Source organism: Melanostigma gelatinosum (assembly GCF_949748355.1).
Source record: "Melanostigma gelatinosum genome assembly, chromosome: 2".
NCBI lineage: Eukaryota > Metazoa > Chordata > Actinopteri > Perciformes > Zoarcidae > Melanostigma > Melanostigma gelatinosum.
In genome coordinates, this window is record NC_136635.1 from 26,649,431 (window position 1) to 26,673,762 (window position 24,332).

At 41.9% G+C, this 24,332-nt stretch overlaps 2 protein-coding genes across 2 annotated transcripts in view; one reads left to right on the top strand and one right to left on the bottom strand.

Annotated features, from left to right (window-relative positions):
* Positions 1 to 5,783: 5,783 nt before the first annotated feature.
* Positions 5,784 to 19,490, top strand: slc12a1 (solute carrier family 12 member 1; the record flags this gene model as incomplete). Its single annotated transcript, XM_079292532.1, has 26 exons — positions 5,784 to 6,035; positions 7,197 to 7,337; positions 7,664 to 7,739; positions 10,100 to 10,195; positions 10,572 to 10,711; positions 10,815 to 10,925; positions 11,032 to 11,143; positions 11,234 to 11,361; positions 11,595 to 11,679; positions 11,833 to 11,993; positions 12,086 to 12,193; positions 12,300 to 12,423; positions 12,725 to 12,826; positions 13,049 to 13,204; positions 13,298 to 13,397; positions 13,944 to 14,055; positions 14,400 to 14,540; positions 15,179 to 15,285; positions 15,403 to 15,485; positions 15,969 to 16,094; positions 16,469 to 16,597; positions 16,909 to 17,020; positions 18,715 to 18,801; positions 18,944 to 19,079; positions 19,198 to 19,265; positions 19,355 to 19,490. 26 exons carry the CDS (start codon positions 5,784 to 5,786, stop codon positions 19,488 to 19,490), a joined length of 3,129 nt encoding a protein of 1,042 aa, XP_079148658.1.
* A 1,877-nt stretch (positions 19,491 to 21,367) lies between these two features.
* Positions 21,368 to 24,332, bottom strand: part of nav2a (neuron navigator 2a) — a gene marked incomplete at its 5' end in the record, with an annotated part of 101,737 nt that continues 98,772 nt past the window's right edge. The window contains one exon of the mRNA XM_079290654.1: positions 21,368 to 24,193. Coding sequence (XP_079146780.1) covers positions 24,068 to 24,193 — 126 coding nt within the window. The 3' untranslated portion in view covers positions 21,368 to 24,067. The remainder of the gene's footprint in view (positions 24,194 to 24,332) is intronic.

A 24,332-nucleotide genomic window follows, 5' to 3' on the forward strand; every position in this document is an offset into this window, starting at 1 on the left:
TTGTGGAATTTCTGTATTTTCTCCTTCCCATATCTGTTATTTCCCCCCAGCCGACACAGTGTATGCATTCTACGTGGTAATATTTATTATGTTGATTAAATGGATCCTCACTGCAGAGGAGACAAGACAGCACTCATCTGAAGCCATCATGTGATCTCTGTCCAGGTAACATGCAGGCTTCCAAACGCCTGACCCTATCAGAGGAGAGATGAGGCACCTAGATGTTGGTTTACCATGTGTAGCGTCCACTACAACCACTCCCTTGCTGCCATGAGTGGAAACGACATGATGGTGCACTCTCTGACTCTGGAGCAGAAGACAGCTTTTGCCTTCGTGGGGATGCTACTGGTGTTCCTGGGGCTGCTGATAGTAAGGTGTTTCAGGATCCTGCTGGACCCCTACAGCAGCATGCCTTCCTCCAACTGGGCCGATGGCATCGAGGGGCTGGAGAAAGGGACGTTTGAGTACACCCTTACTTAACACAGGGACACACACATCCATGGATGTCCTCACAAACAGAAATGCCTATAGACACACATATATATATATACACACGGATACACTCGCACACATGCAAACACACGCAAGCCACAGCCCTGCACCACCATTGCACCTGACACATCTTTAAGACATCTCTCCGTGACGGACCGGACCAAGAGACTGAAGCTGTGTATGTGTTCAGAGCCAGTGTGGAGTTTCCTGCTGTGTGTGACGAGTTGTCTGTTGTTGTGTGCGTCTGAGCGAGTGTGATGCAGATGCTGTGTCATATTCTTTGCCCTTCTGCCAAGGGGGTGTGCGTTTCAGCTCATCGATTTACACAGACATGGCTGAAGCGCCCTTTCACCCACACCCACAAGTTGAATGTCTGTGGACGGTGAGAGGCGGATGCTCGCGGGACAATGTGGGGGATTAGGGTGCAAGGTGGGATTATTCAGATGTATTTTGAAGACTCAGGGACAAGATTCCTTGTGTGAACTCAGAATGGGAAACAGAGTGGCTGCACCTCTGCACAGCAGAGCTGTACTGCACGGGGATGTATATGGTTGGATACAGGATATTATGTCAAGCTTGTGCTTTGTGGAGGAATCAAATCCAATCTGTTGGCGATCCAAAGGAATGCTGCTGCTGCGTGTGTGTGTGTGTGTGTGCAGATTAGTCCTTTCCGTGGCATCATGCAGTGAAAGGCAACTGAACAAACTGTGATTTACATTGTGGTGTTCCTGTTTCTAAATGACGCAAACGAAAGTTCAAACTGTTTACTTGCGATAGTGTGTCTGCAAAGACATACAATGATGTTCATTTATGGACTGTCAACGGCTCCGTCTGTCAAGCGTTCCGTCTAAATGTTGGCTGATGCGACCAAGCCAAAGAACTTTTAAGGGAAATGAGGAGTGGGAACTAGGAAGGACTCACTCGCTCTGCGCTGCTCGTTTTCTAACGACAGTGATAAACTCTCACTCTACCTGTCTGCAGAGGAAAAGGTCACACGGAAAAGAGGGGTGGGATGTCTGCCAGCACTGGACGTGAACGTCTTTTTCCTCCTATTCTCAGCCATGCTCACCCTTTCTCACCTGCTCTCCTCCTTCCAGACAGAGGAGGACGGGGCAGTCGTAAACAGAGATTCTGTAATCCGGCAGACCGGTGAAGGTCTTGAGTGTTCCTTTGCTAATTTCTACAGTCTACGGTTTCTCCTTAGTGCTGTGAATCTGCCTTACCTTCAATGGGTTAATGTGCCTTCATCAAGAAACATTAGAGCACCTGTTTGTGCGTGCATGTGTGTGTGTGCGTGCGTGCACGCGTATGTGTGGCATATCATGACGACAGATCGTCTCCTGACCTGTTGCTTGCTCAGCTGGTAGTAAAGAGTTCTCATTGATATAGTTTTGATTCAATGATGTGAAATAAATAGAATTTCTTCAATTTAAAATGTTTAATATCTTTGTTTTTTGTCCCTCTTATTGCAATCTGCCAAGCACGTCGAATAAAATGTGTGTGTGTGATCAGTTTTTACAAAGTAGCATGATACTTTAGGGGACCGTCTTGGCTACAGGACGTAGCAGAGGTGCGGAATGCATCTTTACGAAAATGTCAAGCCTTTATGTCTTCTCTGCTTCTAAACTCTGCCGGTAGTTGTCCAACGTCGCTGTGGCAACAGACAGAGAGGGAGCAACACAAAGAGACAATCCAAATTTGAATAAACCCCGGAAGGAGTAGATTCTCCAACAGGAACTTATCGTGTGTGTGTGTATGTGTGTGTGTATATGTGCACTGACGGTCTTGTTCACACTCTGAGGCCAGACCACCACACACACCTCCCTCGACACACGTCACCCGTCATAAATGCGATCGTTATTGCACCATTGTCTCCATCACCTATGTGACACCCTTATCTGAAATCTATTTCCGTGGAAAAATACACAGCCCCATTGCTCCTTAGTCTATAAGCCCACCTAGGAAAATAACTGACCCAACTAGTAGGAAGGGTTGTAAATCTATTAAATTTTAACAAATGTTCCGCTTTGCATCGTTTTTTCATATCTCGGTGTTCAGTAATTTGTCTGAAGTTCATTGGAAATACCAATCACTTCCTCTTTGTGATTTGAACTGACGTCATCGTTGCAAATAAAGGGAAGAATTATGAGGACATTTTATAGTTACACGATGCATATTTTAAGTGATCTTACATTCTTTTGCACGCAACAACAAAAATAGATATCAGGAACAATCAAAATGATGAGAAATATTCATATTTCAGGGACACAGAAGTTATTCGGACACTAATGTAACAGACTCCTTGTTACAGGACCAATGACTCAGCTGAATATTGCACCTTAGCTTTTGCTGATTACGAATCATCAGTTTTATAACTTGTGGTCTTCGGACCTCACAAGCTATGTCCTTGATTTGTTGTGATAAGACCAATAGATAGAATAAGCCTTTCTATTACTGTCCAAACAGCAACGTAATATACAATTATTGTGAACTCTAGTACCGTAAATTCCCCAAAATAGCTTGAGGCAATCAGGTCAGTGAAGTGGCCAAAGTAATTATTTTGTTAATATTGTATTTTGACAATAAAAAAGGCAATATTTTATGCTTTAGTCTTGATGTAACCTCATTTTTCACACGACACAAAAACACGTTATCAGCGGATAAAGTGGAGAATTCTGTTGCTGCTGCAGACGTTGACCAGATGTTGTGACGTGAACTAATTACTCTTCCTCAAATAGATGAAATCCTGTTCTCAAATGAGCCGGACGCCGACTTGAAATCTTAAGTCAAATCTGAAGCCTCAGCTAAGGCTGTGTTGGATTTTAGACTTTACCATGTTGAAAACCTCGAAGGGATAGGTCAATGATTACCTACCATGACACGTATTAATGTTTCATATCAGTTATTAATGATTATGAAGCCGTTATGTTTAATAATTTACTTTTAACTGAATCAAAATGACATTTTACTAGTATGCTTTTGTCATTTGCAGGATTCTTCAAAAGGAGCAATATACAACATTCAGAGCATTAGTAGAGCAGCAAACAACTATCTGCTGTATAAAGATATCGTGGAGTCATTTCCACCCGAGCAGAGAATGAAGTCGCTCTTCCTCTGCGTGTATTTGCCATACTTTGCACTGTTAGCGCTGCTAGCTCTGCACCGTTGGCTGCAAGCCGGCTAAGGCACTGCCATGTTGAGAAGTAATGGAAATGATCCCAATCTCGGATTATGCACCTTCAAATAATATTCTTTAAAAACATAGAAAATAATATCTGATGATCAGTTTCTCTATCACAAAGCATACATACTAGATCATGTTTGATGCAGATATTTCATTATATTTCTGATGGGCAGGTATAATTCGCATAACGACTGGAGTATATATCGCTGAGATGATTAAAACCCACCCTTTTATTTATTGCACCCCTTTAGATATAGTATCAGTAGGCTAATCCTGCCTGCTGGTATCTGCACTTTTGCTCACTTTTTCATATTGCAGTGAGCAGAGCACGGTTTGATAAATCCATTAAACGGGTTTCTTTCTGCCTCTTTTAAGCACTTTGGACTTTTAACTAAATTGCAGATTCGCTTGTTCTGTACGAATTGGAGCAGATGCACCTGCTGCCACGGATTCACCATAGAGGCTACACAGCTCTCACAGCAGCACTGCAAAATCTGAATTCACTCAAGCGCAGCAGACAAAAGCCCAGCAGCACTGATAATGAAAAACTAATCACCTTAATCTCAAGTCCAGACAGTCGGCAGGACCTGAGGATCTCTAACTGCACTAAAGACAGTGTGTCTGAGACAAAACCTTCCTCCGTTTCAACCTCAAAATAAATGTCAAATCTGACAAAAAAAAAACATGCTGTGGTGGAAAGTAAGTACATTTACCACTGTACTTAAGTACAACTCTGAGGTATTTCTACTTAACTTAAGTACTTAAAGTAACCACCACTGCAAATTGCGACACAGAGCTAAGGATTAATATCACCTTTATCAGTTAAAGTCACCTGTTGCAGTCTGAATAAAACAGCAGTGAGGAAGAGGGGAGCTGTACATAACGTTCCCTGTGGAAAAGTCTCCTTCCTCAATGACACATGACTCAGTCAGTATCATTGTTGTCGAAAATCGTACCAACGTTGAGCCACTGTGTTCCGAATGTGATAAAGATTGCGAAATCGATTGTCTCCTTTCAACGTGCACGTAAAAAATGTGCCGAAGTATTTTTTTGCAGCCTGCAGTACACCCAAGGTTAGATCTCGAGTCATTAGCCTGCCTTTCACTGTGTGCATAAATCACTGTGGTGTATCAGTAATAAGGAAGTTTACCTGTTAAAAGGAATCTTAAAGGCACCTTAGAAGTCATGTGGCTATAAAGAAGTGCCTCCGGCATGTTCCTGTAATTCATGGTCTCATATTAACTCTCAATTTCCTCATGAATACGGCCATTTCATCTGCGTTAGCCGACGCATTAACTTTACTGTCAGCAGATTGTGACAAAGAGAATCATTAGAGATAATATTAACATAACATGATCAGTTATACAACTCAAGAGCCCAATATCTTATCACTGTAAGATTAATTTCCCTCTTGTTATCACACTAGTTTTATTGATTAGGTCCTATTGGTTATGAATGTATTGTTTTCTAACATCCCATACTAGCTTTATCTTTTCCTGCCACAGTAGTACACATCATGAAGGGTTTGTAGCCTTGAAATCTTTCCTACTTAGTTATTTTCCTATAGTGGGAAATATATACTGGTGATTCATCCAAAGGGCCCACAGGTGTGAGGAAATGATATCCATAGCCCCATAAACGACAACCACAGGACAACATGTGCTGTTGCTCTGCACTTCAGACAATACTATTAGTAATCAATTCTCCTGAGGCAATGAGAGCCGTTATCTCTCGTTTGGCGTTTATGACTTGGTTAATCGTTAAGCAATGCCTCTGTGTCCCTCAGGATGGAGCAAGGACATATCTGACACCCCTTGCTCAGTTTTTTGAGGGTTGATCTCGAGAGTTAGCCAATAATTGGCAGCCAGTGTATGACCCTGGGATGCAGGGTATAAAGGTAGGCCATCTTAGACAAACTGAGCTTACTCACAAGAAGCTGAGACCGGCAGACGAGATCTCTAGAAGTCTAATCCTAGCCTAGTCCATACGTCAATAAACAAGGACAGCTGCACCTGTTGATGCAGCACTCTGCTCTTCTAAAACACTGTTGGATGACTGGAGACCCACACTGCTGTTTGATCCTTGACTGTTTAAATCAGCATTCCTGATGGAGAGGCTCAGGTCTAAGGGAGGGGAGCACGATAACCCCGTTTATGATTCCAACCTGGATGGACCTCCCCTCTACGAGGACACCAACTTCGGGGACCACCGGACGGTCCGGCCCTCAGTGGTCAGCGCTTTTGGTCACGACACTTTGGACCGGGTGCCCAACATTAACTTCTATCGCAATGCAGGCAGTGTGAGTGGTCACCGGGCCGTGCGACCATCCCTGCAGGATCTCCACAACGTGTTCCAGAAGGTGAGTGCATGCATGTCTGTGAAGTCGTTCCTTTCTTGTCTTTCTGTTTTCCTGGTCTGCGTGTTCGTCCTTCAACTCGCCTTCTGCAGAAGGTATTTTACACCCGTTTTTCTCCTAAACTCAAGTCACTGGCTTTTTAACCGCAGTCTTTGTTCTGCTCCTGACCTGCACGGCCCATTCAATCACTCAAAACAGAGTAAAATCAGATATGTTACAGTTGATCATTCAAACATCACTTCCACTGTCCACAGTTCAGCCATTAAATCTTTGCACAAGGACTAGCGAAACTAAAAAGGACACCGAAAGTTATTTCTGGGAGCAACTATCACACTTAGAGTGTTTAGTGCTTTTTTATTAGGCTATTATACTGCCTTGTGTTGCAAAAGAGATGGAGTTATAGGTCATTTGGATTGTATAGGCTGAACTAGATTAGCATCACTGAACGGACAAAAAACTGAAAAATATTTTTAGCAGTTTTCCTTTGCAGAAAAGGAAATCAATTATGAGTAATGAAGATAGAGGTTTAAGAGATATTGTGTGAATGTGTAAGGACATGCATTACCCAATCATCAGCATCTTGATAAAAATATCTGAAAATGTCTTATTTATCCCAAAAGAATAAATACAACTGACTTGTAGTTTTATGGCCAAACAAAATGTATCCAAATGATTAATTCATCCATTTTGCTATTTAAACACTGATTAATAACCCTGACATGAAGTTACATGCTTCAAGTAGTCAGTAGTAGTAGACTCAAGAGGATCATTTGTGACAGGGCAGAAGAGTCAATCAGAAAGTCATTTAACAGTCTGTAATTATCTGCATAGAAAGTAAAAATTAGGCTTTTCTTGTTCTCTCTAGAGTCTAATGTCTCTGCAAATGCTTTATCAATCTTTATCCAAATCAAACCTCTGTGTTTTCCCCATAAGTTCTCTCCTGTGTATTACAGAGGAGGCAAGAGAAAGACAAACACATTGCTGCATGAAAAGGCAGAAAACACTTTGCAACAGACACGGCAACTTCTTCGTGATGATGATGCGCTTTCTTACGATTGAAAAATGTATATCAACACCCAAAAAACAAATATATCCCAGTTGTGTCTATAAGACAAATTTACATGTTTCCTTCCCCTTATGTTTGCTTCTACATTTTCCCAACAGAATGGAGCGATCTCTGTGCCAGACATCGTGGAGGACGATGGTGAGGGGAGTGACGGGACCCCCTCTGATGATCTGGAGTCTGCCATCCCCACCGACACCGAGACAGGACTAGTAAAGTTTGGCTGGATAAGGGGCGTCCTGGTGAGTTATGTCGGGTCACGACATCTCCTGTGCTTTATAGACGCAGAATCGCTTTACATAATTGTGACCTGACAGGAAGAGGTTTGATAACACAGCAGGGCCACGTGAGGCTTTCAAGACCAGAGTCTGGCGGTGATTTGCTTTTGCTCAAGTGCTGCTGGGTCATCGTTCGTGCTGCTGGCATGAAGCTCAAATAAAAGGCCCCAAAATGTTTAGTGCTTTTAAAAAATATAGCATTTCATTAACATTAGTGTTTCTCTCACCTGACATAATAATGAATCACAATCCACACAAGACTTTGAACTTATCGCTCTTCTGTTCCACAGGTGAGATGCATGCTGAACATCTGGGGTGTCATGTTGTTCATCCGTCTGTCCTGGATCTTTGGTCAGGCAGGCTGGGGTGAGTGAGACACGGATACATGTTGGTTCGATGGAGCACAGCGTCATTTTTTTGTAATTGCCATTCTGGCTACTTTCTTCCAGTCAAATGAAAGTTGCAAGTTTTAGGGGAGTTTTCCCCAAATTACTCAAGAATTCAGTTCTTGACAGCTGAGGCATGGGAGCATTGACGTGTGGGATCTCTAAAAAAGTGAGTCGGGGTTCCAACACACACTACGCTCAGCCGACACATTGGATCAAAGCTGACACAGAAGGCAGTCAACGTGTACAGTGTAAAAAGGCTGACTTCTACATGTTCAGTGATCACTTTAACTACATACCTGTAATAACAAACACGACCAGCCACAACAGAGACGGAGAACATGGACCAACAGTAATTAAGGCCTGGGGCTGCGTTCACCAACACTTCACATGGTACTCACTAGGGGAGCATTCTCCACCAACACAGGCATTCCACTCATTCGGCCAGTTCAATCAGGAGAGACTTGTTTCATAATTTAACAATGATTTATTATACAAGCGTCAAATATGAAAAGTGCAAAGTCTTTGGCGATTGGACTCCATCCTGAAGTACTATCACCGAGGGTAGGGATACTGAGGTCCAACAGGCCTAATCCCCCCTGCACGCCCCCAATCAGCTGATAGAGTACTTACAAGGAGAGGAAAGACAGAGATTACTAGTGAGTGTCTTCCTGACTGAACTTGCGCTTGAGCTACATTGCACCAACGGCTTAAACATGATCTATTACTGCACATAGCCTGAGATACATATTTGTCTTCTTCTTACGAGTCCTCACTAAGACCAGGAGGGTGGATCACATCACTCCAGTTCTGATGTCTTTGCACTGGCTTCCTGTCCAACAAAGAATTGACTTTAAAATCCTGCTGTTGGTTTACAAAGCACTGAATGGTTTAGGGCCAAAATACATCTCTGATCTGCTGCTACCTTATGAACCATCCCGACCCCTCAGGTCGTCTGGGACCGGTCTACTTTCTGTTCCCAGAGTCAGAACTAAACATGGAGAAGCAGCATTCAGTTTTTCTGCTCCACATATCTGGAACAAAGTCCCAGAAAGCTGCAGGTCTGCTGAGACCCTCAGCTCATTTAAATCAAGATTGAAGACCTTTCTGTTTGCTGCTGCCTTTAATTGAACCACATTCAATTCATATATTAATCAATTTCCTGCATTTCTGCATTTTACTACTGCATTTTATTTCTTACACTGTTCTTAATTTCTGTTAAATCTCCTTTTCTTTTGCCTTATGTTTTGATGCTTTTAATGGTTTTAAAAGGACTGCACAATATGTCGCCATTTCCTCCGGGACCGAGTTCGTGCAAAGCGTACACTATAAAACGCAGATCGGCAGAGATCTTTTCCAGACGTGGTTTGTGTGCGAGTAATTGCAGAATTGCGGCAGTGTATGGTTGATTGCGTGCAGCGTAATGTCTCAGGGAGACATCAATTATTGTTTCAATGTATGTTTTAAATCTCCTTTACTTTTGCCTTTATGCTTTTAATGGTTTCATGTGAAGCACTTTGAATTACCTTGTTGTTGAAATGTGCTATAGAAATAAACTTGCCTTGCCTTGCCTTACGCAGCTCAGCTTAGGTTTGGAAGTGTTGCAAATAGAGCCCTTAAAAAAAGCATGATCAACCAACATTGAAGCCAAAGATGAAGTTAAACCAGTGTTTTTTTCAGGATGATATAGTCATTCTCAAGCAACAGCTGACTGATCCTAAATGTCAGTGTTTTGAGAAATGAGACCCTGTTGCCAGTGATGCTAGGCATCAGTGATTTGTTTTAAGGTATATGGTTCTCCTCTCATTTGCAGGAAGTGATTGATTTGGGACAAATTTAACTGAACAAGCCTATGAGCCAAACCTCTATGAGCCAAACCTCTATGAGCCAAACCTCTATGAGCCAAACCTCTATGAGCCAAACCTCTATGAGCCAAACCTCTATGAGCCAAACCTCGATGAGCCAAACCTCTATGAGCGATCTGTGTGTGTGTGTGTGTGTGTGTGTGTGTGTGTGTGTGTGTGTGTGTGTGTGTGTGTGTGTGTGTGTGCAAGAGGCCGGGAGAATGGGGAAATTGTGTAAATGGCTTCATGAGTATGTTCATTGCTTTAGAACCTATCGATCGGCCGCAGCTTTCGTTCAGCCAGCGTAACTAAAAGGTTTTGAGAAGCAGCAAAAGCTGCCGGCAGTACGGCAGAGCAGGAACACAGGCGGCTGGGACTCATCGCCTCTTTGACTATCTCTGTGTTTAAAGTGGACTTGTGGGGTTTTATGACTGATTACTTTAGCGCAACGCCTGAGTAAGTTGTTGTTGAGAAACTATTATTTTGTGCATTTCAGGTCTGGGAATTGTGGTGATTGCTCTCAGCTGTGTGGTCACCACCATCACTGGCCTTTCCATGTCTGCCATATGCACGAATGGTGTGGTCAGAGGAGGTAAGACAACGCATCATCATCAACCCTCATGTCGCGAACCTTTCATGCAGGCATTTCACTCATGCAGAGCCTCTGCGGCTGTCTGTTTAAACATTATTCATGAATGTATAAAGCCTGAGATAACACACACACACACACACACACACTCTCTCATCCTGACATAAAATCTTTTCCTGAGAGAATGGAATGACTAGGAGGGCAGTTTGTGTCGATAAAGATAAAAGGCTCAAAACTGCACCTGAATGTCACCCCTGGAGGCCTTGTCTCTGTTTTACAGCCTTCTGAACTTGTCCCGACATCAAATCAATGAATCAGTGATGTGGTGATTAATCATCCACCTCTGTTATGCTTCATCTTGTCATTTTCACATTTTCAGGAGGAGCCTACTACATGATATCTCGCAGTTTGGGGCCAGAGTTTGGCGGGTCGATCGGTCTAATTTTCGCCTTTGCCAATGCGGTGGCAGTATCTATGTATGTGGTGGGGTTCGCCGAGACCGTGGTGGAGTTGCTCAAGGTGTGTGTGTGTGATGTTGCAATGATCAGGTGACTGAAGAAGGGGCTCGATGTTATGACTATACACTTATCCGTGCCTCTTCCGTCCCTTCTGCCGCACTCAGGACAACGCCGCCTTAATGGTGGATGAAATAAACGACATCAGAATCATTGGCGTTATTACCGTGGTGCTGCTGTTGGGCATATCAATTGCTGGAATGGAATGGGAGGCCAAGGTGAGAGATGGACATTAATGCTGGTTGTTTTCTACAATCTCTGGGCTTGTTGTGGTAAAACATCCAAGCACAACTTTAATCTGTTTAATTCTTTTTGGACACACAGGCACAAATTGTTCTACTCGTTATCTTGCTGGCGGCCATAGTGAACGTATTTGTAGGAACTTTCATTCCTGCAACTGAGAGTAAAAATTCCCAAGGCATCTTCAATTATGAATGTAAGACACCCTCTCCAAAAGACTCACAAATGTGAAGATTTGAATCATTCACCCTGTTCATCTACATCTTTCGTTCTCCCTCTCTCGCAGCGAAAATCTTTTTCGAGAATTTTCCTCCAGCTTTTCAAGATGGCGAGAGCTTCTTTACAGTGTTTGCCATCTTTTTCCCTGCTGCAACCGGGATCCTGGCTGGAGCAAACATCTCTGGCGACTTGCGGGTAACTTTTTCATGCAGCTGTCACTGCATAAGAGCCATGCATAGGTTAGCTGCTATGGTGCATAGGTTTTGAAAGAAAAGGGTGGAGGTGATGAAAAGAAATTCTCTGAATCAAGTGACAGTATCTGTAGCTGTTTTACGTTAATGATGTAAAATATGTTCATTACAGAAACAGTCTCCATCATAGTCACCATTGTGCCTGGAATATGTTGAAACACAGATTTTGTTTTACAGGATCCCCAGGCTGCCATACCTAAAGGTACCTTGCTGGCCATCCTGATAACTGGTGTGACCTATGTGGCTGTGGCCCTCTGTGTTTGTAAGTACAGTAATCCATGAAGCGCAACGCCAATGAGAAACGTTACTCATTTTGTCTTGATAACACGTATGAATATGAAATAACAATATTTAGTGTTTCTGTGAGGTTTGTTGTTCCTAAACAATGCATCCGTTCTTCTCTCTGATTGGTCAGCTGCCACTGTTGTCCGTGACGCCACAGGAAACATAACCGACATCATTACAGCTGGAGCATTGTGTAATGGTTCGTCAGCATTTGCTGCCTGTGAGCTCGGATATAATTTCTCTTCCTGCGCAGTAGAGGAATGCAAATTTGGCTCGATAAACACCAATCAGGTACACGGCCTTTCAAACTCTATTCAGCCCATAAGAAGGAGCTCCTTTATTTCTTCATCTCCAACACTCTCCTCTCTTCACCGCTGGTTCAGGTGATGACCATGGTATCTGGGTTTGGTCCCCTCATCATTGCTGGAACCTTCTCAGCCACACTTTCATCAGCCCTGGCTTCCCTCGTCAGCGCTCCCAAAGTCTTCCAGGTCAGTAACTCAACAGGTTTTGTTTTCTAAATGCAGTTTCAGAGCTCTTAACTGAAAACACACACAAAAAAAGATCGATTCTAACCTTAGCTCTGTCTCTCCTCAGGCACTGTGTAAAGACAACATCTACAAGATCCTGCACTTCTTTGCCAAAGGACATGGCAAGAACAACGAGCCAATCCGTGGCTATGTCCTCACGTTCATTATTTCTGTGGCCTTCATTCTCGTTGGTCAGTTTAACTGTCTGTCACGGCATATCTTTATCTTAAATTAGATTTTAAGCTCCAAATGTCTGTTTTTTGCTGCCCTTTTTTGTTTTTGTATATATTTTTATTGTTTATTGTAAATTTGTGTGTGTACATCGAGAGTGAAGTGAAAACCGGAGTCAAATATGCGTATGCATACATGGCCGATAAAGCAGATTCTGATTCTGATGAAAAAATATAACAATAACAAACTTTTCTGCTTTGTGAAAGAAACTAAGCTGATTTCAAATTTGACTTATGCTTCTTTTTTTTTTTGTCTCTGTAGGTGATCTCAACGTCATCGCTCCCATCATCTCAAACTTCTTCCTGGCATCTTATGCCCTCATCAATTTCTCCTGCTTCCATGCATCCTACGCCAAGTCTCCAGGTGGGTCTGTGAATATATCAACAAAAGGAACTTTCTGAAAAACTACCAGACTCAAGATGTTTCCTGGGAGGAACTGAGTGGAATTGGATTTGTTTTAAATTCAAAGATTTTAATACTGCATGTCCCTGATCATGGAAGTTATATCTGTACAGTCCGTTACCCGTCACTTGTCCAAAAGTCTGCAGTTACTAAATGTTGTCTTTTTTTTCTGTCATACTTCAGGTTGGAGACCAGGATATAAATTCTACAACATGTGGCTCTCGCTGTTGGGCGCATTGCTCTGCTGTGTTGTCATGTTTGTTATCAACTGGTGGGCTGCTCTACTCACGTACGCCATTGAAATCCTCCTCTACATTTACGTCACAGTCAAGAAGCCAGGTGAGACGCTCGTATGAGAATGCACGTTTGGAAGCACATGCATGATGCCCGCGTGGTAGAACTCACCTGTCAGGACTCCTGTTCTCTCTCCAGATGTGAACTGGGGTTCGTCCACGCAGGCGGTGACATTTGTGAGTGCGGTCAGCAACGCTCTGTCTCTGTCTGGTGTCGAGGATCACGTCAAGAACTTCAGGTAAAAAGTCTGCATCGCATCACTGGGGGTGCAAATATATATATATATTCAAAACAATACAACCTTTTCATTCCTAGAAGCTGCGCCTTTCCTGGTGAAAGCGCTTTTAACGTTTTCTGACCCACATCTTGGTGTGAGACACTTTAAAACGAGTTTATTTCATCACCATGCAATATTTTAAAGACAGGATTTTGGGTCATTTGAGCACTAAATGTACTTTCTGTCATTGATGCAATTTCCTGGTTTGTTTTCAGTCTTATCTGTCTTTTATGTGAAATTGTTATGTTTTTACATTGTTTTAACTTTTTGCTGTTATCAGTGTTTTTATGTGGTACGCTGCTATCTTGAACAGGCCTCCCTGGTAAAAGAGATTTAAAACCTCAAAGGGATTAATTTGGATGAATAAAAGTTAGTAATAAAATAAAAACTTGTTTTTATCTGTAAGTCGTACAAAAAGCAGAACTGTTAAAATCAAAGAACATTTTAATAAAAAAATACCAAGTTAATATCAAGTGGCATTGAAACACATTCTTGTTTCTTTCTCAGGCCTCAGATCTTAGCACTGACGGGCGCAGCACGGGCCAGACCAGCTCTCCTGGACCTGGCTCACTGCCTCTCTAAGAACTATGGACTCTGTCTCAGCTGTGAAGTGTTTGTGGTAAGGTTCTATCGCTATCGTATTGTTTGCAAATGTAAAACAATGGATATTACCAAGGCTGCACTTATCCTCTTTCCTAAATCTTTATTTTATACCTTTTACTTCAAATCAAACTTCTATTCAAATCAAGATTTGCACATCAAGCGAATATAAAAATTGTGCCGACTTCACATATTCATGCAAATATCAAGCAGGGATGAATGAAATGCCAACTGTCTGGATTCCTGAAACTAAGGTTAAGGGTCAGTTGTGTCTTCTGAATATGAAAAAGGTGTATTGCTCTTTACAACACACTCGCAAAAACACTTCCACTCACATCCAGCTGTATCTTGTGATCTCTCCAGGGTCCGAGATCAGAGGTCCTCGAAGAGATGAACGCTGGCATGGAGAAGAACCAGCTGTGGCTCAGGAAGACCAAACGCAAGGCATTTTACGCTGCTGTGGCCTGTGAGCGATTCAGGGAAGGGACTGAGAGCCTGCTGCAGGTCAGTGCTTTCATTTACAACACACTTCTTCAACTGGAGAGAACCCCCCCCCCCCCAAAAAAAAGACCTGCTAACCCATTCAATTAATGTGTAACCTGGGAGTTTTGATCGGAGGGGTACGCCGGGTTGAAACATTGCAGAAACAAGTTTTGTTGACCAATTGTAACCTCACAACAGCGAGTATCTATTGCTGTGTTATGACTCTGGACTTGTCTTAAGGATGTGGCTGGGACATTACTGCAGGGGGTAGAAGAGGAGAGAATTAATGAGGAGCAGGGAAGACATTCTTATGGCTCGGGCTATCGCTCTGGGGAGATAAGGTCCCGGTTCATTGTCAGGATTGTTTACTTCAAACAGCACGGCGGATTAGGAGCTATAATTGATTAACACTGCAACGGATGAGTCCCTGCATACAAAGTTAGATCTGCGGGATGATCTGGTCATAATTCCTGGCAGTAAAACAGCTTCATAGCCGTCTTGTGTATAGTACATGTTGAGTTTTTTTGTTTGTTTCTCTTCTCCAGTTAATTAGGACTCCAGGTTTTACAACCGCAGGGTTACACTGCGCCTAGTGTTGCTTCAGTTATCTGATCTGGGGTTTTATCTTTATGCTGTGAGTGTTGTGCTTTTCCTGACAGGCTTCTGGTCTTGGCCGCATGAAGCCTAACATATTACTGATAGGCTTCCAGAGGAACTGGAGGACTGCGGGCACAGAGGCGGTGCAGAGTTATGTGGGAATACTGCAGTAAGTCACAAACTAATACGCAGAAGCACATGTGACAATAATGTACCCAATAACTAAACATAGATGGGAGATCTTAGTGTCGGACTGGTGTCCTCATCTTCTTTCCGTTTTTAACAGTGATGCATTTGACTTTGAGTACGGGACATTGGTGCTGAGGATGAGCCAGGGACTTGATATATCGCACATCGTGGAAGCGGAAGGTCTGTGGAAAAACTTCTTCTACAAATACCACTACTATACGATTTAGACCCAAATGTAGGTGAGGATGAAAAACAATGGCAGGAAATAAGTGGCCTCAAAATAGCAGCAAATATTGATACAAGATAGCAGAATAATTTAAAAGAAGAAATAGAGTAGTAGTCCATCTGAACTGACTTTGAATCAATTTTGACTGCTTTAATCAACCAGAAGAAGAACGAAAGAAAAAAGAAAAACTCCGCTGCTGCTGGACTTTTATTCTGACAATGACCCAGAGTAACACTGATAAGCCAGGACACTTTGTTCTGTAGATTACTAAGTATTTATAAAGGTCGGGGAGTTAACAGATAGGATGGTAGAATAAGTACCAGCTTACAGCCGAGCCTCTGTAGAGATCTTTACAATACCAAAGATAATCGTTGGTAATGTCATGCTTATTCACAGACGTACGTATCATAAACAGGAAATGTCTTGTGTCTTTTCAGAGGACATGCTAAAAGCAGCGAAGGAGCAACAGGCACTGGACAAAGACATGCTGTCGAACGGTGGGAAAGCAAAAGGACTGTTCAGGAAGTCCAGGCAATCCTCCAAGCAAGTGCTCACGACCAGAGGTATAATACAATAATATGGTCCCTTTCGTTCCAGTTTGAAGAGCATCCCTTAAGAGCAGCCCTTTAACCCAGACACAAGGGTGCTTTCAGCCTCACTCGATCCATCTCTACATCACTCACACACACACACACACACACACACACACACACACACACACACACCAATGAGCTGTGTCCTGGCAAGACTGCGATGGTCGTTAGTATGCAATCTGGAGAGATGTCTGTTCCCGCTGATGTAGTCAGCTGCTAATGTTGATTTGCACTCATTTTCCCAGACAACTCAACTCTCCACGCTTCACCAAAGGATAGGATTGCCTCCTACCGTTTCCTCTCTCTCATCCGCTCCTCATTTCTCGTGTCTTTTTCTCTCTCAGTGTCAGTGTGCGGCCCTCCGACCCCGCAGGTTGCCAAGATGAACGAGAAGCTGTTGGAGGCCAGCGCTCGGTTCCAGAAGAAACAGCCTAAAGGCACCATTGATGTGTGGTGGCTGTTTGATGATGGAGGTAGGTGTTGGCTCCCCAAGGCACCCTTCTCCTATGCTTCTCACTATAAAAAGAGACAGGTCCCCATTCTCCCTCATACTAATGCAGACAACGTGCAGATGGAAGAGATCAACGTAAAATGAACAACATGTGAACAGTAAAATTAAACCAAAAAAGAGGGGGGGGGGAATGGTAAACTAGAAGTTATAAATGCCTATAGATATCCTAGTAGCAGACAAATAAATTGACGAGTGCAAACATATAATCACCTTGGCAAATGTGAATTACCAAGATACATATTGAACAATAACACCGATTGGTTTCTCTCTCAGGTCTTACCCTGCTGCTCCCCTACATCCTCACTACCAGGAAGAAGTGGAAAGACAGTAAATTAAGGATATTCATCGCAGGGCAGCCTGGACGCTGTGAGCAGGACAAGCAAGAGTGAGTAAAAAACAACAACACTATAAATTCTAGCTTGGAGCTAGGATAGGCAGTTCTTTATTCTGGCCTCATTGTGCAAAAATGTCAGAATGGCCTTTCAGGATCTTGTAATGATGTCTGCACCTTCTGTTAGCTGTGTTTTCAGGTTTTAGAAAGTCTAGGCTAGCTCGTGGGTTAGGTTTAGAGACGTGACGTGAGACTTCGGCCGATTACAAATGCAGATGCAAGTGCACATCCCTTCAGTGTAAACCTCATTCAATGGCAAGAAAAGTTGCTCTTCCAGCATTGGCAACAACTGCCTACACTGCAAAGCAACCCCAAAGAGGAAGAAGCAAAGCATTTCGGAGATGGAGCCAAAGGCTCACGGTTGTAGCTAGCAGAAAGCTAAGCTACTAGCTACATTTTTCTCCATCTCTCTAATAGTTTGAGGTGCAGCTGGGACGGCTACGGTTAGCAGAAGGCTATTAGCTATTAACTTTTAGCTATTATCTAACTATTATTGAATCTCCATCTTTGAAAGACTTCTTCAATATTGTTCAAATCACGAACTTCCGAAATATCATGTCATTGGTATTACAATCATGACCGGGATGATGTTTTAAATATATGATTACCCTTTAAAGCAGGGGTCTCAAACTCCCGGCCCGCCACGTCATTTTATGTGGCCCGCGAATCCGCCAGCACAAAAAAAATAAAATAAAATCTTTTTTTTTTTTAAGTTAGACTTGATAATAAAAATATCCCCACAGTCGAAATTATGAGATAGAAAGTCATAACTATGATAGAAAGTCATAATGATGAGATACTTAAACATAGAAGCAGCTCTTTGGCTGGTTACTGTACATTTGAAATGGAAATGTATTGTTAGTACATTGAAGACTACTTTAAACGTGGCTTTATAAACACATGAAATACTTCATGTCGGATTGTGCAAACGCACCCTTGAAAGGATTTTAAGCTTTGAACAAAGTTATTGTAATAACTTGTGTTTGATATTTGGCTTTGCTATTTTCTTTAATAGTTTGATCTTTGATAGAGTAATGTGGGTTTCTTAACCCTAAATTAAAAGGATTTAAGTTATAATAACAGAAATGTGCTTAAATATATGTTTACATTTATATAACTGCATGTACAATATTTTTACACTTGAATAAACAATAATCAAATGCAGAGACAGTTATTTACCAATATGTTAGGAGTAGTTACATTTACACAGTCTTACATTTACAACCGGCCCTTTGAGGCCGACCGTGATGCTGATGTGGCCCGGAGTGAAAATGAGTTCCCTGCTTTAAAGGATGATGTTTAGTTGAATGACTAGTGTTCGAACAGGTTACTGTATGAAGCACATGCTTATGCTCATCCTCGTCTGGTGGGAGGTGCTGACAGGTTGGGAAGAGCTGCAGGATGTGGAATGTATATTTTCTAATTCTGGCGTGGGGTTTTTTGTTCAGCCCTTTCCAGAAAACTGCTTCCCCTTGGGTAGCGCTTGAATTACAATATGCTGAAAGGTTATTATGGAATGCCACCAAAAATATATATTTTATACCCAAGCTTTAATGGCTGGAAGTTAGATTTTGGGAAATGAATTGGCAAAATCCAGACATGAAGATTCATGAGCCAACAACATCCCTTTACAGGAAATGTTATTTAGCATCTATAGGTTAATGACTGTGTGATAATCTGTCTCGCAGGATGAAGTCTCTGTTGGAAAAATTCAGAATTAACTGTACGGACATCAATGTCATCGATAACATCCACGTCCAACCCAGCGCCGACAGGTAATTGACAGTTATGATGGTGACAGCAGACCAGATGGTGCTGCAGAAATAGTCAACTTTAATCACCTCATAGTATCTGCATAGTATAAGAAAAAAAACAGCTTTCCAAATTCAGCTCATGCTCTTATCTGCCTTCCTCCAGCTTCAAGAAGTTAGAGGACATGATTGAGCCGTTCTGTCTGCATGAGGGGTCTAAAGACACCGCTCAGGCTGAAGCCATGCGAAAAGAGCAGCCCTGGAAAATCACTGACGAAGAGCTGAGCACCTTTGAGGAGAAGGTAAACCCACTGACACTAAGTGAAGACTTTACATACGTAATCATGTATTAGTTTGGTTTGGAGGTGGGTGCGTTAAACAGCAAAATTAGGTTGAAAAGTAAATTCTGCTGTTTTACAGACCAACCTCCAGGTGCGACTGAACGAGGTGCTTCAGGAAAACTCCAAATCAGCCAATCTGATCATTGTGTAAGTATAGCCAACTGTTGCCTGAATAACATTGACGCTTGGTAGAAACGGTTTCTAACATACTCTCCGTGTGCCCTCACCCCCTGCAGGAGCATGCCCATTGCTCGTAAGGAGTCCGTCTCTGACTTCCTCTACATGGCCTGGCTGGACATTCTGACAAAGGACCTTCCACCCACCCTGCTCATCAGGGGCAACCACAAGAGTGTGCTTACGTTCTACTCCTGAGCACCGTGCACGTTATAAACTCAGCTATAAATGAGATTAATGGAAGTACCATAATGATGGACCATGTTCATAAAGCACACCAGAACCTTGGACGATGTTATTCAGTCCGCATGACCAACATCCACAATATAACACACAAGCAGTTTCAGTAAGGTCCTGATGAAGGCTTTCCTACTCACAAGAAAATATAAGATATATCTTTAAACAAAAAAAAACACAGAAAAGTTGGTCAGCAGGCGTATCTGACAAAGGTATAATGAACAAAAAAAAATTCAATCACAGCTAAACCATGTAAATATTTACCCATTAGCCCGTTTTTATCACTTTGTCTGGTATGTGCCAGCGTGCCAGTACACTGTCTGGCTACCAGTGTAAACTCTTAATGCCCTGCTGCACTCAGGCTTTTGTATGAATGCTGTCAGTGAGGAACAACAATCAAGTCTTAATGAAGAAAAATGCATTTCTGACATTGAGTTTGTAAATGTCAGACAGTCTGAATGTGGATTTAGGAGCTCAGGCAAAGTTTAACCTATTTGCAGAAAGTACAGAACAAAAGCGTAATGCTCAGATATTGTTATATTCATAAAAAGCTTATATATTTTTGGTGTGAACAAAGTCGGACCAAACGTCTTCCGAACTCAGATCAGTCCAAAGAACAAAGCCAAAGACACAGGCAGAGACACGAGGCTGCTTTTCAATGGTTACACTGAGTGACTGTGTTGCCTGCTGCTGTGATTGTAAAATAAATGTAAATAGTAGACGTCTGACTTCACTAGTGTCTATTTTTGAGGCATAAAAACCTGTATTTTCTTAACTGATTGCATCCATTGTTTTAAACCATGGTTTGATTATTTTTTTAAACATTCCTTGATATTTGCTGGGTGTAAAATACTCTAAAGTTGTTTCACCGTTCCACATTAAACTGCTGTTTAAATATTTAAACATGTTTAATGTTTCAGGACAATTGAAAAGATTGTAAAACCAATTATTTTGTATATTTCAACATTTTCTTCTTGCTATTTAATTCTGTGATTTTCATTACCTGATATTAAGGATTAATAAAATTGTGAGCTGCTCACATTCTTGTCTGTCATTTAAAAGTTGATTTGTTGAGATAATGTCAGATATTGTTTTCCCAGAGAAATGTGTCAGTGGAATGGGAACCTGCTTATGACACAAGCTATTTGTACATTACTTGAGTATTTTAATTTGTATAAACTATACTTTAAATTATCTATTTTTACTATCATGGTTGTTGTAACAACTTAACACACTGGGGTTTGAAAGCTATAAAGTATATACGGTAATATGAAGCCATACAGTAGGGTTCAATGAAAATGAATCACTTTCTTTGTACAGGCGATGGTTCTCGCTGCTCTTCCTATCTTTGTTTTTATTTGCCCAAAAATTTTCTTCTCAGAGTACACCAGAATGCTACATTTTAAACCTCGTATTTAAAATAAAATTCTCGGAGAACCCCCACACCCCAGGTGTCTTACAATTAATGGAAATTGGTGACATTCTAAGAAACGATATTGTGGATCATCCAGAAAATGACACATTACTGACAACACTTGAAGGTATTGTTTTTAAATTCTGCAAATACTTTAACTCGGTGAAATCCTCCTTCCCAGAATTATTGCGCTAGTTTGGGAATTAAGTCTGCGTATTTCCTGTCATGAGCACGTGTTTCTAACCTTTATTACATCACTGCTCCTGCAGGCACAGATGCACACACAGATCTCTCACTGTATGAGAACTGCTCCATCACAGAAGAAACTCCAGCTCCACCTGCAGGTAAAACTCATCCATACACTGCCAATTGTCTTCAGACTGTATGTGCATGAGAAAATATACTTCAAACCAAAATGAGGGTTGATTATAGTTCAAGTAAACATTTTTCAACATACTATATTATTAGTTTTTTATGATTGTAAATATTTCCAAGTCAAGTTTTTTTTTTAAGGAACTATTTGACAAAATTCAGTCATAAATAATCATTAATTTTATTGAATCACAATAACTTAAGACTAGTACAGTAAGCCCTGGACAGACCAGTGATGACAAACTGCATCAATCTGCTCTGATGTAAAGAGACTGTACACAAAATACTCCTTTTCAAGTCCTGTAACAAATCAGCTAGAAAAAGTCATCAAAATGCTGCAAGATAATCAACTATTTACAAGGTTACCGGTATGTTACATCCCAAAAAATGTACATAGCAAAGAAGGCTTAACATTCATTGAGTTTGTGAGTAATAAACTGACAGACTGGGCAAATGCTTTCACAACATCCACACCTCTTAGAGCAGACTTTACTCGAGACAAACAGAGGAATCAGTCTCTTTGTGCTTACAAGTACCATAGCAGGAGAGCCTCTAGAATCTACAGACATACATATGGACAAAGAACATAGGGCCTAACAAATCTGATTCCATGCTGTATATTTCGGCAGAATGAATGTTGCATAGGATCTGTGAGTAAAACACTGAATGCCTTGAACGTTGTGCTGGATGACAAGGACCCCGGCTTTTAAATAGCACCTGCCCTTCCCAGAAGGTAGGCTGGGAGGTTTTAGGAAAATAAAAAGTACAATATTCTTTACATTTTAAGCCACAGAAATAACGTCAAACTGTTTTACATCATCATTCAACCACAAGTACCTTTATACCTTTTAACCTCCGATTAATTATATCACTATAAACAAAGCAGCATATACACGAGTTTTCACTTAATTAGTTGAACATGTTTGTTAGGACAGTTTTGTTCATCACAAATCACATGAAACAGAACTATGAACGTGACGAAAGCACAGCTAAAGGATGGGGATGAGGTATAAAATCAACATATCTGCTTAAACTTCCCTCACCCAATCAACCTGCAAAACGTTCAAATTTCGAGCACCAAAACACATCAATATATTTGTATTTCTTGCTAGTGGTCCGAATATTTACACCAGCTTCACAGCACTGGGTTATACATGCATACACTTTAATTTGAAACCCAAAGTACTGCTTTTCATTCATGTCTCAATCCCATAGCGTTGGTGTTTGATATGACGAGAGGTCGACGCTGCTCCTCGACAACCCGAGGTGCTCGAGGAGAGAGTTGACGCGGAGCCCTGTTAGGTTTACAGCCATTTAGACAAATAAAAGAAAATCTGCTAATGCACATAGTCTGTTAGAAAAGAGTAAGGCATTGTTTGAATTCAGTCCAGCACCAAAAGAGAGTTGTGCTACAACAGCCTGTTTGGGCCAATGTGCAGGGAGATCGAAAAGGATTATGAAGTAGTCAAAATTAGAAGTGGGGGAGCTGTTGTTTGTGAAGTTACAACACAGATGGAAAAGGATATCATGACAAACATGGTACAAGTTTAAAGGATAAATCCAGCCATGGTGAATGTTTGTTTCCAAGCTCGTGCCCTTTACTACTGAAAGTCTCAGGAATCGAAAGAGATTTCGAACATTAGATTTAGTCCTTGCCGTGTCTTGCTTTATAAAATAACTTATAGATGTTAGTGTCTGTGTCTACAGCTGTGTGTTTGGCCAATACAACTGTACGTAACGTACTTAATGTTATTCTGCTCCTCTACTCTGGTAGAACCACAGTTTGTCAGACAGGATGTAACCACTGAAGACCTTGAGGACCAGCACCATATGATGTGTCAATTTAAAGCGTCAGCAAGGATTGTGGTGAGAATATTTGGACTTTCACATTGTCCTGGTGGTGATGCAATGTTGCTACAGTTGAACTAACTTTCTTATTATCATGTTTATGTCACAGATTTGCATTTATAAACACCAGTTCTCTTTTGTTTGTGTCCATGAAGGGCTTTGAATTCAGACATGAAGAGCAGTAAAGGTGTGTCTGATGGGAACTATTTCTATTTGGGCTCTAAATGACTTTTTGTGGATTCACATCTGTGTCATGACCTACTACTACACCACATGAATACAATCAAACAGTGAATAGAGTTTGGGATGTATTGATGAACAATCACTGAGGAGTTTTTAGAAGTGTGAGTGGGCATGCTATGGGACTTAACATTCACTTTGCCCTGATTTATTCTGCAGCAACCACACAGGCAACTTCAGCCACAGAGCAGGAGGAAGAGCACAAAGCTGCTGGCTGTTCATCCATCCAACCAGCAGCTTCATCGGTGTCCTCAGCGGCTGGTAGGCTCACCGATGCTCCAGAGACAAGTGTCTGTATCGCCATCTGCAGGCAGCTCAGACACACTGCAGCTGGGCAGGAACAGGAGTATCCACGCCTGATAGGGGGACCGCTGGCTGGTATATGCTGATGACGGTAATGATGGCGCCTCACCAACCGTGACAGGCTGTGTGCTTTTATTCTGTCTGTCTGAAGTAGAAGTCAGGCTCCTGACAGAGGAGCCACTGGCCACAGCGGTGAAAAGAAACAACTAAACAGAGCAGTAGAAACTTGTTGCCTGTTTTCTGAAATGCAATTTGAACCTTCTTAAATATTTGGGTTACCTGCACCCAAATTAAGGTGGCTGGATTTTACTCTGAAGAACATGTTCTCACAGTAGTTGTGAAAACCGATCCCAGTGTGACGTCACAAGGTGGACTCCAGCGACGTGTCCAGGATGTCGTCCTGGTGGCTGTTGCTGTTGGAGTCGCTGTCGTAGCTCTGCGGGCTCGATGACGTCGCCGCCTCCTTCAGACGCATCAGCATGTTCATCTGTCACCAGAATCAATGTGTCAGTCTGATCACGCTTTAGTGAAGCGTGATTTACAACTCGGGACAACTCGACGTCCACTTAGTATCTTTCAATCTCTATTGCAGAAAGGAGTTAAAACTCTTAGGTAAGTCACTGACA